Source organism: Neomonachus schauinslandi, chromosome 5, assembly GCF_002201575.2.
Source record: "Neomonachus schauinslandi chromosome 5, ASM220157v2, whole genome shotgun sequence".
NCBI classification, from domain to species: domain Eukaryota; kingdom Metazoa; phylum Chordata; class Mammalia; order Carnivora; family Phocidae; genus Neomonachus; species Neomonachus schauinslandi.
This window is the reverse complement of record NC_058407.1, coordinates 125,459,479-125,480,016: the sequence shown is the minus strand read 5'-3', so window position 1 is coordinate 125,480,016 and position 20,538 is coordinate 125,459,479. Positions and strand designations below refer to the sequence as shown.

General features: G+C 41.7%; 1 protein-coding gene across 6 annotated transcripts in view; it reads left to right on the top strand.

Annotated features, from left to right (window-relative positions):
• OPTN (optineurin) overlaps positions 1-20,538 on the top strand; it is a 43,013-nt gene that overhangs the window by 9,401 nt on the left and 13,074 nt on the right. For all 6 annotated transcript variants that reach the window (XM_021696714.2, XM_021696713.1, XM_021696711.2 and 3 more), the window contains 7 exons: positions 3,263-3,445; positions 6,092-6,165; positions 8,325-8,459; positions 16,256-16,358; positions 18,260-18,375; positions 19,722-19,871; positions 20,251-20,344. In XM_021696714.2, coding sequence (XP_021552389.1) covers positions 3,263-3,445; positions 6,092-6,165; positions 8,325-8,459; positions 16,256-16,358; positions 18,260-18,375; positions 19,722-19,871; positions 20,251-20,344 — 855 coding nt within the window. The remainder of the gene's footprint in view (positions 1-3,262; positions 3,446-6,091; positions 6,166-8,324; positions 8,460-16,255; positions 16,359-18,259; positions 18,376-19,721; positions 19,872-20,250; positions 20,345-20,538) is intronic.

The following is a 20,538-nucleotide window of genomic DNA, read 5'->3' as shown; positions in this document are numbered from 1 at the left end:
GTGTGGGAAATGATTCGTTGTTGATTAGATTTATCACATCTGATGCTTCAATTTGTCTTACAGTTCAAAGAACATTAAGTCACTTCTTTGAGGGAAATCTCTCAGCATCTAAATATTTGCAGGGTAGAATACTCTGAAGAAATTATCACCTAGGATATATGAATAATTTTCTACACTCTGTAAGAAAATGTCTTTTTATTTATCTGAGAGAGAGAGTGTACAAGCTGGGGGGAGGGGCAGAGGGACAAGCAGACTCCCCACTGAGCACAGAGCCCAACATGGGGCTCGATCCCAGAACCCCAAGATCATGACCGGAGCCGAAGTCAGATGCTTAACTGACTGGGCCACCCAGGTGCCCCAGAAAATATCTCACACTGTTTTCCTCCTGTGGCTTTTGGGATGTGAGCTGACAGTTGGCATCAGCCTGTTGGGGCCTATCACATTGAAGCCCAGAAAGACGCTTCCAGAAGCAGTTTGTCTGCTTAAAATAGTTTATGTATGGGTTTTCCTAAAAAGTAGTAGAAGAAATTGAGAACAGAAGCTGGAGCTCTGGACAGCTTCTTTCAATGCAGAAACAAGCTATAAGCAGGACTCAGAAGAGAGTCCTTGGGACAGAGAACATGGGTACTTGGACAAAGAGACATTTATGGCTCTTTAAAACCCTTGGTCATCAGCTTTCTCCCCCAAAAATGTGCCTCCTAGGCCTCCCTATTGCCTCCCTGCCTCTTTCATTTTTATTTCGTGGACCGGTTGAGGTGATTTGTAAAATTTAGGCTGTCATCTTCCTGACTTAAAGCTCTCACAGCTTCTGACTTTTCTCACTCTTGCTGACCCATCCTTGCTGCGGTCTCTCCCGAGAATCCCTCCAGCCACCAGGGCCTCTCACGTGTTCTGTGCCACACAACGAAAGAGAATAGGGAATTTCTTTTGGAGATCTGCCTTCTGATCTTCAGGGTGAGGCTGAGGCGTTCACGGCTCTGTCCAATTTCACAGAATTATACATTATTATCATCTGTAGAGAGAACTTTTTAACTTTTAATGGTACAGATTGCTAGGCAGAGATCATTAGCTGGATGTTTCTTCTAGGATTATAAAATGCATGGTAGTCTGGGCGGATTTCCGGGACAGCAAGATGGAGACATACGGGTACACAAGGAGAGCTGTTGTGTTGCATGAAGGTCAATGGCGGGCCCTTGAAAGTGATGAAAGACAGTAACAAATCACGGAGTTGAGGTTGATCATAAATAAAAGGTGTGAGTTCTAGTCCAAGAAGGGAATGGAAAGAGTCGGTAGTAAAATGAAGAGATACTTAAAATATTATCTTGTGAGGTGTTTTATGGCCAAATAAATAGATTTGGAATTTCCCAAGGATAGTGAAGAGATCCTCACCCTTGTAAAAAAGAAAATTAACCTGACAAGTCTGAGATTCTAGGATCATGGCCTTATATCCCTCGTCCTCAGACACTTGCTTAAAACTCTGTTTCCTGCTCTTACGCCAAGGTGGTTTTACAAAAATCCATTCTGGGGTGCCCGAGTGGTCAGTCAGTTGGGCATCTGACTCTTGATTTCCGCTCAGGTCATGATCTCGAGGTCGTGAGATCGAGCCCCACATCGGCTCTGCAGTGGGTGTGGAGCCTACTTAGGATTCTCTCTCTCCCTCCCTCCGCCCCTCCCCATCCCCACTAACATGCTCACTCTCTCTTTAAAAAAAACCCAAAAACCAGCAATTCTATAAAATGTCCTCAGAGGGGTCCAGCAGGAAAATGTGAAGATTCCTAATAGAGCATGGCCTTGCCCTTACCTGCTTGCTTCCTAGTTCCAGGCTAAGCAGTGCCTCTCCTTTGACTGTTTCCACCCCTTTCACAGTACATTTCTTTGGGATGAGTCATTACCAAGAGAGGATGCCCAGGCTGATAACCTTTCCTTGCACACCTAACTCTTCAGCTTCACAATGAGTTCTTTTCTCTCAGGCCTGTGGTCGTTTTCTGGCAAGGGAACGCTCCCAGTGAAGGAAGAGCATAATCTCAGTGGTGTGAGAGACGCTCCCATGCTGCATGTTAATACCTTTCCCTCCAGGTTTTAATATTTCATGGACCAGCTGGTTTATGCATGTCCTTTCTGATGCTTTTTGGTTCTACTAACAGCCTTTGGGTCTGTTTCTGGTTCCTTAGGAAATCTGTCACGGAGATGGGTGTGCATATGTGCATGTTTGTGTGTTTGTGTGTGTGTGTGTGAGAGAGAGAGAGAGAAAGAGAGAGAGAGAGGGAATTATGTTGTAATTCTCTGATAATCTCAAGTATATATTTCTGGTGGCACCAGGCCCGTAAAAGCAATGAAGGTTTCCTGAGGAGGAAATTGAAGAGGCCTCGTAGGTCACAGCTGGAAGGGACCACAGAGACCACAAGGGACCACATTTCCCTTTCTAACCTGAGAAAATGGAGGCCAAGACATTAAGCAAATCCGCTCAGGGCGTCGTAACCAGGGATTAGCAGGGTGTGGACTGGAATCTGTTTTCTCTGCTCCCAAATGAAAACACTGCATCTAAACAGGCCCTTTCTCCTACGACTTTGTCATGTGCAGTGATTGTAACAAGAGGAACGCAACACGTACTTGGTGTTAGTGAAATAGAAATATTTGTTCTTCATGTTTATATAGGCTGAAATTTAATTTTTTTTTTACTTTTAGTAGCAGCCTCTGAATTTTCAGTTTTCTTATTTCTCCCCGGGCTTACTTTTAGCAAACCTAAAAACACCAACATACAGTATAACAGCCACCAGCCTGCATGCCTGAGAGAATTTTGGACTTTCCATTGTCCTTTGCCATTCACGTATCAAGTAATGAAATGTCTTGGTGCTTTGGCTTCAAACAGTACATGACAAATATGGGGAAAGTAAGGGTAGGTCTGCCTTTGTGGGAGGGAAAAAAAAGGCGAGCTTTTTGTCCCTATTTTCTGAGGTTTTGGACGACAGTTTACCAGTCTACCACTGTCAAAGTCTGATTGGTTATTTTCATATCAGATTATCCCATGTGCTGAGGAAGACTTTCTTTCTTGTCATGAGGTTATTTTAAGTTTCTGTTGTTTGAATATAATAATGTAAAGTCTTCCATTTGAAGTGTTACATCAAAATATATCCCCAAGAGAAGGCTAGAATTTTCCTACCATAAAGCATAGCTGCCTTGCCAGTGGGTGTGGGGACACTTGGGTTTGATGACCAGGTGTCAGTTTGATTCACTGATTCACCTTGTTTCTCGTCATTTCCAGGACCCCACTGGGGATTCCAGAGTCCCCAGGGCAGAAGCAGACCAGGAACTGGAACAGCTGAAGACCCAGGTGGCCTATCTCCAAGCTGAAAAGGCAGATCTGCTGGGGATTGTGTCAGAACTCCAGCTCAAGCTGAACTCGGGCGGCCCCCCTGAAGACTCCTTTGTTGAAATCAGGATAGCTGTGAGTGTCCTGGTTTTGATTTAGTTTTAAGCAAATTACAAAACCTCACCTAGACACCTAGATTACCACTATGTCTTTTCAACACACGGAAGCCAAACTGGGGCTGGGGGGAGGAGGGGAGTTTCAGCATCAATATCACCAAGATAAATTGGCTCTTGTTTTTAAGTATGACATAATCCTAGGGGCGCTTGAGTGGCTCAGCCAGTTAAGTGTCTGACTCTTGATTTCAGCTCAGGTCACGATCTCAGGGTCGTGAGATCCTGCTTGGAGCATGGAGCCTGCTTGGGATTCTCTCTCTCCCTCTGCTCCTACCCCTGCTCACACACATGCTCTCTCTCTGTCTCGCTCTCTAAAAAAAAAAAAAATATATATATACATATATATATATATATAATACTCATGAGGGTTATCATGGCTGAAATGGAAGACTATTGATTACCTTTTATGACAAAAGAGATAGGGCTTTTTTCCCCCCCTTCCCATAGGTACTGACACATCAGACATTTTGTGATCTAAAAAACCCAAACAGAAACATAAACTTTTTTTTTAAAAGATTTTATTTAACAGGGAGAGACAGCGAGAGAGGGAACACAAGCGGGGGGAGTGGGAGAGGGAGAGGCAGGCTTCCCGCTGAGCAAGGACCCCGATGTGGGGCTCGATCCCAGGACCCTGGGATCATGCCCTGAGCCGAAGGCAGACGCTTAACTGACTGAGCCACCCAGGTGCCCGAAACATAAACTTTTTCAGGCCAGGTCCTTAGCTGTATCCAGCACTGCACTTAGGTGAGCAGACTCATGAGCAGATGCGGTAAACTGATGGCTTTAAAACACTTTTTAATAATAGAACCCTCTTTTCAAACAAGCCTTACAAGGAACCTTGGTTGGGCAGTGAAGAAAAGAAAGGGCAGAGACGCTGGGGTTGTGGTTGAGGGTTGACCTTGGCTTTGCCCCCACGTCTAACAGCAGCTGCCTGGGCACCTCCAGGAGCTGAGTGTGAAGGCCCCCGGTGTCTGACACGTTTATGTGGAACTGAAAATGAAGTGAGCTCGGTGAAGTAGCGTGTGCCGGCCCGTTCCTGAGCACATGAGGAGCATCTGTTGGGGCCATATCTGGGTGTGCGGGCGGTCCTGCTCAAGAGCAGGGCAGGTAGATGAGCACAGAGGGGCCTCTCCTTCGTCGCTGCTCAAAGACACTGAATAGTGAGGGAGAAAAACACACAAGGATAAGATCCTCTGTGATACACACTGGCATTTTAGCTTGGTCAGACCATACATATGACACAGGAAAAGAGATGGTGTCTCTGAGAGAGGAAAGTGGACCTTGTAGACAATGCGTGGGGAGCTTATAAAAAGCTGAACTCCTGGGCATGTTGGAATTATTCGCATGTGACTTTCCAGTACGTTTGCTGCACTGAAGAGTAGTAGGATGGGGAAATGGCAAAGTAGGAACTTTGCCACCCATGCTCCCTAATAAATCTTTGGGTGCATTCATAGCAGCCGAAATCAGGAGAATTAAAATACCAAATGGAAAGCACACTTTGCCAGAGTACCCTCTCTGCAGATGACCAAAGATTGTGAAACGCAGGTTTGATCAAACAGCTTTCACCTTCTGCAAATACCTGGCAAAATTCAGGAAGGCCAAGGAGCGTATGAGAAGTTTCCAAAAGAGGCTTCTTCCTTTGAGGTGAATGGTTAACATAATCTGCTCCTTCACTGATCCGATGAGTGACAGTTATTTTTAGTGTAAACATGCTTTTCTTGCCTTGCTTCTGTGAACTGGAAAACACTGCCCAAGATTCAGGAAAAATGTACATGATCAGAATTATCTAGAACCATCTTTGTCCATGCATTTTTGGAAGATTTTCCCGCTAGCTCATTGGAATATTAATGTCTTTCATATCATTTAACTGGTCTTGGACTTCTTGTTCCCTTAAGTGGCCCACGATGTATACACATTTCTGCTAGGAGCTAACTTTGTGCTTTGTGAGCTCTGCCTACAGAAAGCAGCCTCTTTTTCAACATTGCTTCAGCAAGTTCGACGTTTTGCATTTTAAAGGCCTGTGCAGGGAAGGTGTGTGGGAGGCGGCACTAGCTGCATGTGACCTTCACTTGGGAGAGAAGGGAATGAGCTGCCAAGGAGAAGGAGGAGATAAGTTTTCATATGTTTGGGGTCAGGTTGGCTGTTCTGGATGAGAGACCAATCTTCACGCCTTGGCCTAGATATTTATAATCCTGACAGGGTGCGCAGGGTGAGGGAAGGCTAAATTCCCATTCCATTTCAGTGACCTCATTGAAACATCTCCCATTTAAATGTCGGTAGCTTCCTTGGGTTGCAGGTCATCCAGATCCTCGATCTTACTGTCTTTTTCTCTCTCTCTTTTTTTTTAAGATTTTATTTATTTATTTGACAGAGAGAGACACAGCGAGAGAGGGAACACATGCAGGGGGCGTGGGAGAGGGAGAAGCAGGCTTCCCGCAGAGCAGGGAGCCCGATGCGGGGCTCGATCCCAGGACCCTGGGACCATGACCTGAGCCGAAGGCAGACGCTTAACGACTGAGCCACCCAGGCACCCCCTTTTTCTCTTTTGATAAAGAATTTGTCTTGCGGACATTATCATGGTAAAGCCCTTTCATTTCTGCCTTTATAGGAAGGAGAAGCAGATGTGGCGGTGAGAGAAATCAAGACGAGTCCTGGGCCCGCAAGAACTGATTCCATTGACACGTATGTGAAGACGGGCTAGGGCCGGCGGAGACACCTGTCGGGCAGTCTTGTCACTTGCAGCTCGCCACGGGGAGGTCAAACGTCCTGGGCTGCAAAAGTCGATTCTTGCTAACTTAAGCCAGCACCTTTTTTTTTTCTTTTTTAAAGATTTTATTTATTTATTTGACAGAGAGAGAGAGCAGGAACACAAGCAGGGGGAGTGGGAAACGGAGAAGCAGGCTTCCCGAGAAGCAGGGAGCCCGACGCGGGGCCCGATCCCACGACGCTGGGATCATGACCTGAGCCGAAGGCAGGCGCTTAACGACTGAGCCACCCAGGCGCCCCATGCCAGCACCTTTTAAGACCGTCCGGTTTGAATGGGATTTAGTGTTGTAGCCCAGGCTAGCAGAGAATAAAAACAGCGTGTGGCGCCTCTGTAGACAAACTCAACCCTCCCCACTCTGTTTAGAGGTGTTTCATCTCCCATAAGATGAGAAGTGAAGACAAACTTGTTCTTAATCAAAAGACTCAGGCTTGCTAATTTGTTTACCGGTAGAGTTTGACCTGGCCTGGGCTGTCAAGCCCGATAAGTGGGATGTTATCATTTTGTCTTTCCTGCTCATTCCCGAGGATAAGCCCAGGTGACTGATCCTGGGTAATCTCCTCTAGTGAGGACTGGGAGTGCTCTGAGTCACTGTCTTACCCAGTGGCCAGAAGTCTTACCTGTGGAGTCTCAAGTTGACCTGTTCCAAGTAGACATTAGGAAGCAGACATCTTAAATGGAGGTGTGTGGGGCAGGGGGACGAGGGGCTTGGCAGAAGAGATGGCAGAGGAGCTGGGCATTCGAGACTCTCACCCGGAACCCTGTACACAGGTTACTACTGGGTCAGTCTATTTGAAAGAGACTGTTATTACCGGAAAATTTCTCTAGGAATCTCTTCTGTCGTAGGCTTTAAATACCTTTTTTTCTGTAACATGACGAATGTACTTATAAAACATGAAAATGGGCAGTTTCCTTTTTTCCCAATTATGCTCCCAAGCCCTTGCATCAGGGAGAAAATAAGTGTTAGATAATATTCTTTCATCAAACAGGGCAGTTGGCATAAGTGAAAGTTGCACTTTGCTTAGTTAGCAGTCCCTCGGCTTTCCCCCCAACTGTTTTTATTAATATCGAAAGACTTTTCTGGAAGTGGTGGGAAGGAAGAAGGCCCTGTTTGAAATTTCCAAGCCACTTCCTCCTCATTTATATCCACCTGCTAAAACCGCTTCCTCTTTTAAGCCACAGGTTGGTTGGTTGGTGTTTTTTTTAAGATTTTATTTTTAAGTAATCTCTACACCCGACATGGGGCTCAAACTCATGACCCCGAGATGAAGAGACACACACTCCTCTGACTGAGCCAGGCAAGAGCCCCAAGCCACAGTTAATGTTTTAATAACAGCTTTCTTACCTCGTTTGAAGGTGTATTAAGGAGTCAGAGATTGATTTGTGGGTGCAGAGGTCGGAGTCGGGAACTGGGATTTAATCCCAGCTGTTTATGAGACGTGTGACCTTGGACATGAGCATCAGTGCGGTCACCCGGGAAGTGTAGCTGCCGTACCAGTGGTCCTGGTTTTGTTTGCCATCCCACCCCTTCTCGGTATAATCAGATTTCAAAATCAGGGAAAATATTTCACATACCAGCGGTGCCTACATTTCTCTGCTGTAATGATTTGAAATCAAAAACAAAAAGTGCTTTCTTCTCTTGACTTGAGAATATCAAGTTGAAGAAAGGCTGGCGGTCCGCATGTTGCCAGGCAGCACATGTGTTCATGTACTTTGTATGACTGGTCCTCTTTGAGACTAGTTCTCTGGGGAGGCCGGGCACTGGAAACCAGGGCCACCTCTGTTCCCGGGGGTCCTGGGGTCTGATGTTGTGGGCACACTGGCTGTTTGGAGGAAGCAAGCATGTACAGTGCAAGGTGAGCCTACTGGAGAGCCCCCGCCCCTCTCCCCAGAGAGCGTGGAGGAGTGTGAGCCTGATGGTCGCATGACCAGCTGCGTTTGGCCTGTAAATGAGAATTATTTGGAGAGTGTTCTGGGAAGCAGTTCCTTTATGTTGGTGCCAGTTACATTCGTAGACCCTTTGACATTTGTGTTCCGTGATGAAAATCTTTTAATCTTTATTCTGTTCTCGATGTAGGAACAAATCTACAGAAAGCTCCAGGAATTATTTGGAATTTGAGAAATTAACTGTGAGCCAGCTCCTTCTTTGTCTAAGGGAAGAAAGCCAGAAGGCGGAGAAGCTTGAAACTGCACTCAAGGAAGCCAACAAAAGGTACGGAATTGGTAACTTGAAATACGCATTCATTGCTTTTTTTTTTTAACAGCTTTATTGAGATAAAACTAAGACACCCGGTAATCCATCCATTTAAGGTATACATTTCAGTACTGTTTAGAATATTCACAGTCATGTAGCCATTACCACATTATAACTTGGGAACATTGTTTTCACCAGATAAGAAACCCAGTTCCTGTCAACACTGATTCCTCATTCCTCCCAGCAGTCTGTCTTCTGTCTCCACAGATTTGCCTATTCTGGACATTTCATATAAATGGGACCATATAATATGTGGCCTTTTGTGGTTGACTAATTTTATGTAGCGTCATGTTTTCGGAGTTCATCCGTGTTGTGGCACATACCAGTCCTTCACTTCCTTTTTGTTGCCAAATAATAGTCCATTGTGTGACTAGTCAGCATTTTACTTATATTCATCAGGTGGGGAACATTTTGGTTCCCACTTTTTGCCTGTTGTGAATAATGTTTGCTGTAAACATTCTTGCACAACTCCTTCTGTGGACATACTTTTTTAAATTTTCTGGGGGTATATACCCAGGAGTAGGATTGCTGGGTCATTGGCTCTGTGTGTTTAATAGTTTGAGGAACTACCAAACTGTTTTCTGCAGTGGCTGCGCCATTTTACGTTTCTACCAGCAATGTATGAGGGTTCTACTTTTTTCCACATCCTCCTTCACACCTGTAATTGTCTGTCTTCTTGATTATAGCCATCCTCATGGGTCTAAAGTGGTGTCTCATTGTGATTTTGATTTCATTTTCCTAATGACTGATAATGTTGAGCATCTTTTCATGTTGATCATCTGTATATCTTCTTTGAAGAAATATCTATTGAAATCCTTTACCCATTTAAAAAAATTGGATTGCCTTTTTGTTACTGAGTTATAAGAGTTCATTATATATTCCAGATGCAAATCCTTTATAAGGTATATGACTTGCAAATATTTTCTCCCATTCTTTTTTTTTTTTTTTTTTTAATTTGAGAGAGAGCACATGAGAGGGGGGAGGGTCAGAGGGAGAAGCAGACCCCCCGCCGAGCAGGGAGCCCGATGCGGGACTCGATCCCGGGACTCCAGGATCATGACCTGAGCCGAAGGCAGCCGCTTAACCAACTGAGCCACCCAGGCGCCCATATTTTCTCCCATTCTGTGAATCACCTCTTTACCTCCTGGGCGCTATCATTGACAGCACAAAATTTTATTTTGATGTAGTCCACTTTATCTATTTTTCTTTTGTCACTTGTGCTTTTGGTGTTGTATCTAATGAACCGTTGACTTATCCAGGGTCACAACGATTCACTATGTTTTCTTCTAAAAGCTTTATAGTTTTAGCCCTTACATTTAGGTCTCTAAATGTATTTAAAGTTCATATGTCTGTATGGTGTGAGGTTGAGGTCCAACTTCATTCTTTTGTGTGTGGATATCCAGTCATCCTAACACCATTTGTTGAAAAGACCATTCTTTCCCTCAGTGAACTGCCTTGGCACCCTTGGTGTAAATCAGTTGGTCATGCATGTAAAGATTAATTTCTAAACCTTCAATTTTATTCCTTTGATCTATATGTTTATCCTTTGCTAATGCTACACTGTCTTGATTAGTACAGTTTTGTAGTAAATTTTGAAATCAGGAAGTCTGGGTTCTCCAACTTTGAAAGATTGTTTTGGCTATCCTGGGTTTCTTGTTTTTCTGTGTAAATCTTAGGATAAGTTTGTTAATTTCTGGAAAAAAAAAAAAAAAGCCAGCTGGGATTTTGTTAGGGATTACATTGAATCCGGAGTTCAGTTAATATTGTTCTTAACTATATTAAATCTTCTGATCCATGAAGGATAACCCATAGATTTAGTTAGGTCATCTGTAATGTATTTCAATGATGTTTTGTCATTTTTAATATACAGGTCTTAAACTACTTTTCGAAATTTGTTAGCACTGTTATACATGAAGTTGTTTTCTTAATTTCATGGTTGGAGTATTCTTTGCTAGTGTATAGAAATACTGCTGACTTTTTTGTATATTGTACATTGATCTTGTAGCCTGAAACCTTGCTAGAACTCATGTATTAGCACTAATAGTTTTTTAGTGGATTGCTTAGGATTTTCTTTATACAAGATCATGTCATCTGCAAAGGGGTAGTGTTACTTCTTCCTTACCAACAAGGGTACCCTGTATTTTTTTTTCTTGCACAATTTCCCTGGCTAGAATCTCTAGCACAATGTTAAGTACAAGTGGAGAAAGTAGACATGCTTGTCTTACTTAGGCGGGAGAGCCTTCAGCCTTTTACCATCAAGTATGATGTTAGCTGCAAGTTTTCATAGATGCTTTTATCAGGTTGAAAAGCTCCCTTCTATTTCTAGTTTGTTGTACTTTTTATCGTGAAGCGTTTTGGATTTTGTGAAATGCTTTTTCCATGTCTATGGGGATGATTAATGGTTTTTTAAACTTCTGTTAATATGATGTATTATAGTCATTGATTTTCAAGTGTTAAACCAACCTTTCATTCCTGGGTAAATCCCACTTGGTCATGATGTGTAATCCTTTCTATATGTGCTAGTTTAGATTACTAAACTAATTTTGTTTGGATTTTTTTAAGGATTTAAAATTTTTTTTTGTTAAGGATTTTTTGCATCTTTATTCATAAGGGGTATCAGCCCATAGTTTTCTTTCCTTGTAATGTCTTTGTCTGGTTTTGGTGTAAGGGAAATACTGGCCTCATAGAATATGGTATACATGTAAACACACACACTTTGGGGTAAAATTCACCTATATTATAGAGTTGTGAAGTCAATGAATTTGTGTGCAAATGCACTTTTTAGAAATGCAAAATCCACGGGCGCCTGGGTGGCTCAGTTGGTTGAGCAACTGCCTTCGGCTCAGGTCATGATCCTGGAGTCCTGGGATCGAGTCCTACATTGGGCTCCCTGCTCAGCGGGGAGTCTGCTTCTCCCTCTGACCCTCTCCTCTCTCATGCTCTCTCTCTCTCATTCTCTCTCTCAAATAAATAAATAAAATCTTTAAAAAAAAAAAAAAGAAATGCGAAGTCCTAAACCATATAGGAAATGAGAGAGGTTATGCATTAGTTTTAGGGCTCCAGCGATTGCAACATTTAATCATAAGTATACTATGACATAATTAATTCTCTCAGACACTGTAAATGGCTTATTAATCTTAAATTATAGCACTGTGAGAAATACTTTCTAACTGAAGCAGTTTAAATTTTAAGATTTATTCATTTTAGGGGCACCTGGGTGGCTCAGTCATTAAGCGTTTGCCTTCGGCTCAGGTCATGATCCCAGGGTCCAGGGATCGAGTCCCGCATCAGGCTCCCTGTGCAGCAGGAAGCCGGCTTTTCCTTCTCCCGCTCCGCCTGCTTGTGTTGCCTCTCTCACTGTCTCTCTCTGTCAAATAAATACATAAAATCTTAAAAAAAAAAAAAAAATTATTTATTTTAGTGAGGGAGGGGGAGAGGGGCTAAGGGAGAGTGAGAGGAAGAGTCTCAAGCAGACTCCACCCTGAGCAGGGAGCCCAGTGCGGGGCTCGATCTCACAATCCTGAGATCAGGATCTGAGCTGAAACCAAGAGTAGGACGTGTAATCAACTGCACCACCCAGGCGCCCCTGAAACAGTTTAAATTTTTAATTACAGAAAGATCTTTTTGTAAAATATGAAACATAAGTTATTTATTCAGATGAGGTTAACCTGGAAGACACATCGGCATTGGTCCAATGACTTATTTCATAGTCAGCTCATTTCAAAAGGTGCTGGCTCTGACTCCTAGGTGTTTACACACCATAGCCTACTGTTGTCCCTTAGAAAATTTCAAAGGTTGACTTCTGGGAGACTAGTACCAAGTATTCTAATGGACAAAATATTTGTCCTATCTTTCAGACAAATCCTAAAACATAGTAACAATGCATAGATAGATAGATAAAAACATTCTTTTTATACCTTAATTACCACAGCTGGTTTTTAAAGGGAAGATGTTACTCTTTGAAGGAGACCTTTACTAGCCATGAATAATCACTGTGTGTTTATATTTTGTAGGCACCTTTACCCCTCCTCTGTTCTGTACTCCATTCTCAGAAGTCGAGTTCAGCCAGTAATTCACCCATACTTGGACAACATGATTAGCTTTCATGATGAAAGTGTCAGCTTAGGAATTTGCTAATTGTACCTCCTCATCGTTCATATGATATATATAATTCCTGCTTTCAGAATAATTATAGCCTTCTGCCTGCAGCTATAGCTCTTCGAATGGCACTAGGAAGTCAGTGTTTAGTCTCCCACCGTGAGCACCTGTAAAGAGTCCCTTTCTCAATAGCATCAAATCTCCACCCTGTGAGTCAGCCTTCTCTCAGTATTTAACAACTGGCAAGTTAACAGTAGTTGCCAAGACTCAATGTTCTCTGGGTGGGTATCAGGATGATGATTTCCCCCTCACTATGGCAGAACCAAAACCAAGAAATAAAATCCCTAATACCTGGACAGCCTGGCTTGGTTTACATGCTGTATAGGATAATGAAAACACATCCCAAGACCTAACGTATCTCTTTCTCAAACAAGTGAGTCTTCAACTATTTTCATTAATCATGACAAATAGGGGCATAGACAGTGTGAAATTTATTCTGAAAACTTCTAGGAGATTTGTGGGGAAAGGGGATCATAGGTTTGTCTCTTTTTTTTTCTCATTGTTTTCCAGGACTTGTATTTCATGTAATTTGGGTTTTCTAAACAAACTTAAACTGACAACAAGAGGGGTAAGTGTGTAGGAAGTGTGGCTCAAGAGAATGGAGAAGTAGGAGGGAAAGTCGGTCCAAGATGAAAATTTGCCCTAGAGAAGTAAGATAAGTGATTATTCAAATGTAGATCAGAACCCTGGGTCCGGGCGCCTGGGTGGCTCAGTCGGTTAAGCGTCTGCCTTCGGCTCAGGTCATGATCCCAGGGTCCTGGGATCGAGTCCCACATCAGGCTCCCTGCTCTGCGGGGAGCCTGCTTCTCCCTTTCCCACTCCCCCTGCTTGTGTTCCCTCTCTTGCTGTATCTCTCTCTGTTAAATAAATAAATAAAATCTTTAAAAAAAGAACCCTGGGTCATACATGAGTGGCGTGAAAAAGGCCCATCCATCAACCCCGCACCAGCTGGCTCTTAACCCATTTATCTGGTTTAGCCCGAAATGGTGCCTGTGTACCAGTTAGGTTTGGCAGTTTGCAATGGTTGTGACCGTTGTGATATTTCCCTCCATGCACCAGGCTTAAATTGCTACCGAGTTGTCCCCCCTATTGTGAACGCATTCTGTTGACCTCCCACTGCACACACACATGCTTCTGGACCCAGCTTACCTGCTCCACCTCCGAAATTGGCTATACTGAAATTTAGTTAGGTAACTACTCAGTGTTTACGTTATTAGGCACACACAGGGAGTACTCAGTTGAGCTCTGCTCTGTGCCTTGAACACTCTTCCTTTTTTTATACTTTTTTTTTTTTTTACTTCTGTGCATAATTACATCTTTAAAATTTGCTTAGTTTCCCCATACTCTTCCCCAATGAGGAAATCTCTCAGATACATTCAGACATGTTAGTAGTCTACTGGTATTCTCTCTGGAGTCTGCCCTACTTGCTTTCTAGGTCCTGCCTCATGGCACTCATCTTGGCATCTCACTTTGCCTTCACCCTGAGGAACTCCTTCAACTTTCCTGTTTTCCATCACCTATTTCCTGAATCCAATGCCTTTCCTACTCTTTTTAAATGTTGTTGTTTTGTTTTGTTTTGTTTTTTTCAAACAGAGCTCACCACATTGCCACTAACTTACTGAAAAACAATATGTGGGCAGTATATTTTCTGAGACCTGCATATCTGAAAATCTCTCCTTCTGCCTTTATACTTCTTGGATAGTTTGGCTAGATATAGAATTCTGTAATCGGATATAATTTTCCCTCCACGTTTCAAAAACATTGCTTCATTATGTCCTAGCTTCTTGTGTTAATGCTGAAAGACCCACCGCCATTCTGGTCCTTCATCTTTGGGCATGAGACTTCTCACGTGCTTTGGTGTGAGCCTGTTTTTCATCTCTTTGTTCTGGACACTCTTGGGCTCTTTCATTCTGCAAACTGATGTCCTTCAGTTCTTGAAAGATGATCTTGAATTAATTTAGCGATAGTCTCTTACCCTCAGTTTTCTTTGTTCGCTCTTTCTAGCATTACTATTATTTTGAATTGGAGCTCCTCTAGTTTTCTTAACTCCTTGTTCCCTTTTTCTGTCTCTCCCTTTTTCTCCTTTCTGATAAATTTGATCAACTTTCATCTTCCCTTTTTTGTGGGGGAGAACCTTTGAATGTTCCTTTTTTATTGTGTTCCATTTTTTTGTGGTTGTAATGTTTCCTCATATCTCTAAGGATATTAATGATATTTTTGACCTTTTTTTTTCCCCGATGGCATATTCTATTTTCAGTAAGTTACTTTTTTCTGCTTCATATTAAGATTTTCCTTAAATGTCTAGCAATCTTGGCTGTTTGATCAGATTTAGCAGGATTACAGGGTGTTAGAAGCTGATTGATGCTCTGGGTGCACCTGTAGGGAGATCTGGCTGGGAGGTTTCCTTGGGGAAGCCCCATGTCAGAAACTTTAAATCTTTTCCCTTATCCTGGTTACATACTCCAGAGGAGACTCTTCCAGCCTCCTGCCTGGAGGGTGTTTTTCAAACACCGAAGTTCTTAAGATGAGGAGAGAAAGGTGGCTAAGGGTCTTAATGTTCTTTTTGTAAGTTCTCCTTACAGAAGAACCCACGTCTCATCTCTGACTAACATCTGAACCCAGAAACCCTTTATTTTGTGATATTCTAGACCCTCTTTTTTTTTTTTTTTTTTTTAAGTAGGCTCCACACCTGACGTGGAGCCCAACGTGGGGCCCAAACTCACGACCCTGAGATCAAGAGTCAGACGCCCAACTAAGTGAGCCATCCAGGCACCACTTCTAGTCCCTCTTAAGCAGGCCTCACCTTTGTCCCCGCATCCAGTGGTACCTGGTGTCACTGACTCCTGAGCCTTCTGCTTTCCACAGTGTCAATCAGGTTACAGCTTGGCTTTCCCTACTGTTGGCTTCAGACCCAGCCTTATTGGACTGCCAAGTCAGTTCCCACTCATAGCTGTGCCCCCCAAATCTTCTTGCTGTTATTTCCTCTCCCTTTCTCTTTGTTCTTGTATGTATATGGCTTTTTAAAAGTCATTTTGGTGGGGTACAGGGTGGGAGAAAATTTACCTGCATATATTCAGTTCGACATCTTTAACCAGAAATCTCTTCTTGTTTCATTAGCCTTAGGCTGGCTTTTGTGTGGTTATGATTCAGTGAGAATATCGGTAAATTTGTTTGTTTTTAAGGGACTTGTGAACTTAGATGGGTCCAAAAAGACTCCCTTTCTCTGCTGAATCCTTATAAAGGGACACACACTCATGTAACACACATGCATATATGTACATACACACACACAGATTTTAAAAAATATTTCTGTGTTTTACTGTTACGTGAAAAGAGGCAGTGTTTTTCAGTATTTGGGATGATTTATGCCCACCTTTTACCTCTGCATGAATTCATATCTTAAATCACATCTAGCCAATTTTAGGATGAGAGCTAAACCCAAAAAGGTTAATGTATAATATAGCAAATACAGAGAGATTTTGAAACCCCCGATCCTTTATCCAAATTTTGGACAGTGTTCTTTTTAGTGCTTCTGCAATTGTTATTCCTCTTGAACCCAAAGAGAAAGTAACTTTTCCATATTCTGTATTTTTCAGAGTTTCCTATTTTGAAAAGAAAGCCAGTGATCGTTCTGAGGTTGAGACCCAGACAGAGGGGAGCACAGAAAAAGAGAAAGAAGAGGAAAAAGGCCCAGAAACTGTGGGTACTCAGGTTCTAAGGCTGCTATCACACCCCCAGTGGACCTAAGAGTCATATCTGAAGTCAAGTCTTGTGCTGTGTTATTAGCTTTAGAAATAGAAATAATTTTAATGTTGCATATATTCTGTTTCTCTCATATTTCCTTGTCCTGATTTGAATTTCACCTATAGTAAATTGTAGTAGCGAGATGTGTTCCTATCCCAGTGATTCTAAGGAATCACACTTCTATCTCTTCTTTTTTTTTTTTTTTTTAAGATTTATTTATTTTAGAGAGCAAGAGGGTACATGAGTGGGGGGAGGGACAGAGGGAGAGGGAGAAAGAGAATCCCAAGCCAACTGCCTGTGGAGGGCGGAGCCCAGGGCTCCATCTCACAACCCTGAGATCAGGACCCCAGCTGAAATCAAGAGTCAGATGCCCAACCCACTGAGCCACCCAGGCGCCCCTACCTCTATCTTTCTTGACTGATTTTCTCTCCTAACTTTGTGAGTGAACAGGCCATCTAGTGGAGAAAGGAATTTTGCCCACTTTATAATGAGATGTTTTAAGACTATGACCCAAAAACTTGAGACAGAATTGAAAGATCTCAATTCTCCCCTACTACTGGTTTGAATGAAATAGTTTGATTGCAGAGTTTCATGTTTCTATAGCCAGTGTTCTGTGGCACCTCAGAGCTGTGCCTTGGAGCCCATCACTCAGTCTTAAGCTCAGGGAAGGTGGATGAAGGCAGGAAGTTGTAAGAGCTGCAGTTGTCCATGTGAAAGACACTTTTTGTCAGATGCTCACTTTAGCCAATTCATTTATTCAACAAATACATGTAGAATGCTTACTGTTTGCCATGTGCTGGGCTGAGTCTCCTACTTGAAAAGACTGGAGAACATTTAGAACACAGATGAAGAGAAGACCTGGGAGTCATAGTGCATTGTTGACTGAAGCCAATCTGAAAACCAGTAATAGAGAAGTACTGAGATTTCCAAGGCACCAAAAAGCTCACTGACAGCCATTCTGGAGCTGCCAGGGAAAACGCAGTTCAGTAAAAAGAGTGGAATTAACTCGAAACATAAATCAGCCAAGGACTATGGGCATAAGCTGCTCTCTGGGTAAATTAGATTGTGCTTTGACACCGCTGTGCTCTGTGATCCCCTGAGCCATGATCAGGATTAACTGAGGTGATGATAAAGGGTGAGCAGAAACTAGCAAAACCTGAAACCTTAACATCTGGGAATGTTTGTGTGAATTTTGGCCCCTATAAGTCTTAAGAGGGGATGTTCTTGGGTTGCCAGAATCAAAAAGGAGACAGTTCTTCTTCCCTTTAAATAACCTCCACACATGTCTACAGGAAAAAAAAATTATGACAAAGTCATTATTACAGTGCATCCAAATTGATCAGTTATGTAAGAAAAACAGTTTTATATATAAATATTGCCATATGGGGCACCTGGGTGGCTCAGTTGGTTAGGCGACTGCCTTCGGCTCAGGTCATGATCCTGGAGTCCAGGGATCGAGTCCCGCATCGGGCTCCCTGCTCAGCGGGGAGTCTGCTTCTCCCTCTCCCTCTCCTCCCTCTTGTGCTCTCTCTCTCTCTCACTCTCTCTCTCAAATAAATAAATAAAATCTTTAAAAATATATATATATTGCCATATGAATTAGTGATTATACATATAAATTACATATCATGGAATATAAAATGTTATATATAATTAGTAAATATAGACATACAAGGAAACAGTTGTATCTAAAACATTTCTTTTCAAAGAAGATATTTACGGCATTAATTGTCAAAAGTTTAATCAACTCACCAGTCTTAGTGGGACACTGATGGTTCACACTGTTTCTCACAAAGAAGTTCATTTAATCTCTGGTCCGAATCACATGTGCGTGTTTGGGATTTCCTGAATGACAGGTTGGAAGTGAAGTGGAGACGTTGAACCTTCAGGTGACAACTCTGTTTAAGGAGCTTCAAGAGGCTCATACAAAACTCAATGAGGCTGAGCTGATGAAGAAGAGACTTCAAGAGAAGTAAGAATGAGAAATGAATTCTATTTTCCTTTAGAAAATGGACATTTTTAAGAAATATATTACTATGTAAAAACAGTTTTGTTATGTTACTAGAAGAAAAATAGAAACCTAATTAAAGTATGAATTCTGCAAACACTAATGTCGAGATTAATGTACCTGTTCATTTATAAATATAATATACTTGTAATATGGGGGCATGGGGCCCAGGAACATCTGATTCTGCTGTTCAGGGATGTTTGTTACACGTACTATGGCCTATGTGAGGACCTGTAAAAAAAGCAGTAAGCCAGATTTCCTGGGACTTAACCTGGGCTGACAGTATGGATGTAAGCAAACATAAATGAAAGCTGCAAGGAGAAAGAACTTGAGTGAGCTTTATTGAGAAAAAAAATTCATTTTCAATCAATTATGAAGGCTAATATTTAAATTGAGAACTTCGCATTTGCTTGTTTTTCTTGGTGTAGCAAGTTACCCGAAATTTAAAAATGTTATTCTTTTGGATTAGTTGGCAAACATGTATCCAGCACAATACATGAGTGTATGTTGCCTTAGAGTTCACACTTACCAAATCTGGCACAGCACAGCAGCTAAAGCTAAGGACTTTGGACAAACAGACTTAGTTGAACTATGGATCTGAATTTATTCGTGGTATTGCCTTGGGCAAGTTATTTATTTAACCTCTCTGAGCCCTACTTTTATCATTTGTACAATGTGTGTCATTATCCCTACTTCATAATGTTGTATTGAGATGTTTACCATGCTTGGTGTTAATGCCTTGCGTATAGCAACCATTGGTTCATATTTGCTATTATTATATTGAAATTCTCTTTTTGATATTTAAGAAAACTTAGGACACTTACTTTTCCCTTATAAATCTTTGTCAGAAGTCATATTCTTTATGCTTAACAGAACCCAAACTTTTTAAAGTATTGAAGATATCCATGGATCGCTATATGAAAAGCACCTTTAGCCAATTACTATTTTGGTCTGTGTCTGAAGAACAAAAATATACTTGCATGACTGCTTAAGACAGTTATTCCATAGCTTGTGTGGTCTTAGATCTGTAGTTTTTTTTATATTAGGCATAAGGGTTCAGAAATATGTAAATTTCTTTTACAAAAAAAAGATCTGTATTTTTTTAGTGTTTAGTCATGAGGGTTTAGAAATATTACTTGCTTCTAGTAAAGAAGCAAGAAGGATAAAATATTTTATTTTACATTATTAAATCCTTGAAAAATGCAATCCAGAATTTCTTTGTATTTGCTACATAATCTTGGGATTGGTTTAAAAGCCACTGAGAAATGAAGGAACGTTGTTTATCCTCATGAAATTTTGATCTTTCCTAGATGTCAGGCCCTTGAAAGGAAAAATTCTGCAACCCCATCAGAGCTGAATGAAAAGCAAGAGCTTGTTTATAACAACAAAAAGTTGGAGCTACAAGTGGAAAGCATGCGATCAGAAATCAAAATGGAGCAAGCCAAAACCGAAGAGGAAAAGTGAGTATGCCACAACTGAATGACCACTTGCTAGAAGAAGGTAGAAGAGCACTTTTATAAGATTGGAATTAGGATTTAAGAATAAATTTAGAATTTTTCTCTTTTATGTATTTGAAGGAGTACCAAGAGACTTCTCCGAGGAGATAAAATTTGTTCTATTATAACAAAATGATTAAAGTTACTTGTAATCTATCTTGATTTTTTTTTTTTTTTTGGAAAGATTGTTTTCTTTGAGAGTAAGAAAATGCTAGCAGGTGGTGAGCTGGTAAAGGTAGGAGAGAAGATTTTGCTAGTCAAGTGTTCAGAAGAAGGTGGGAAGGCAAGACTAAGTTTTTATATTTTCCCCCAAGATTCCATTTCTTAATTTCTTTTTAAATAGGTCCAAGTTAGCCACTCTCCAGTTGACACATAACAAGCTTCTTCAAGAATACAATAATTCATTGAAATCACTCGAGGAACTGAAAAGGAAAGAGGTACTCATAGAAAAAAAATGACTTTCGTAGCCTTGTAGTGAACAGAAACTATAAACATTTTTTATATGTAAAGTAGTTGTGTTAATCCATAACTAAGTATGGTTTCAGAGGTTGTTCTTAAGTTTATAAATGATTTCTTGTGTCTAAGTGGGTAAAACTTTTGATGTTCTACCTGTGTATAATGTGCCTTGTGT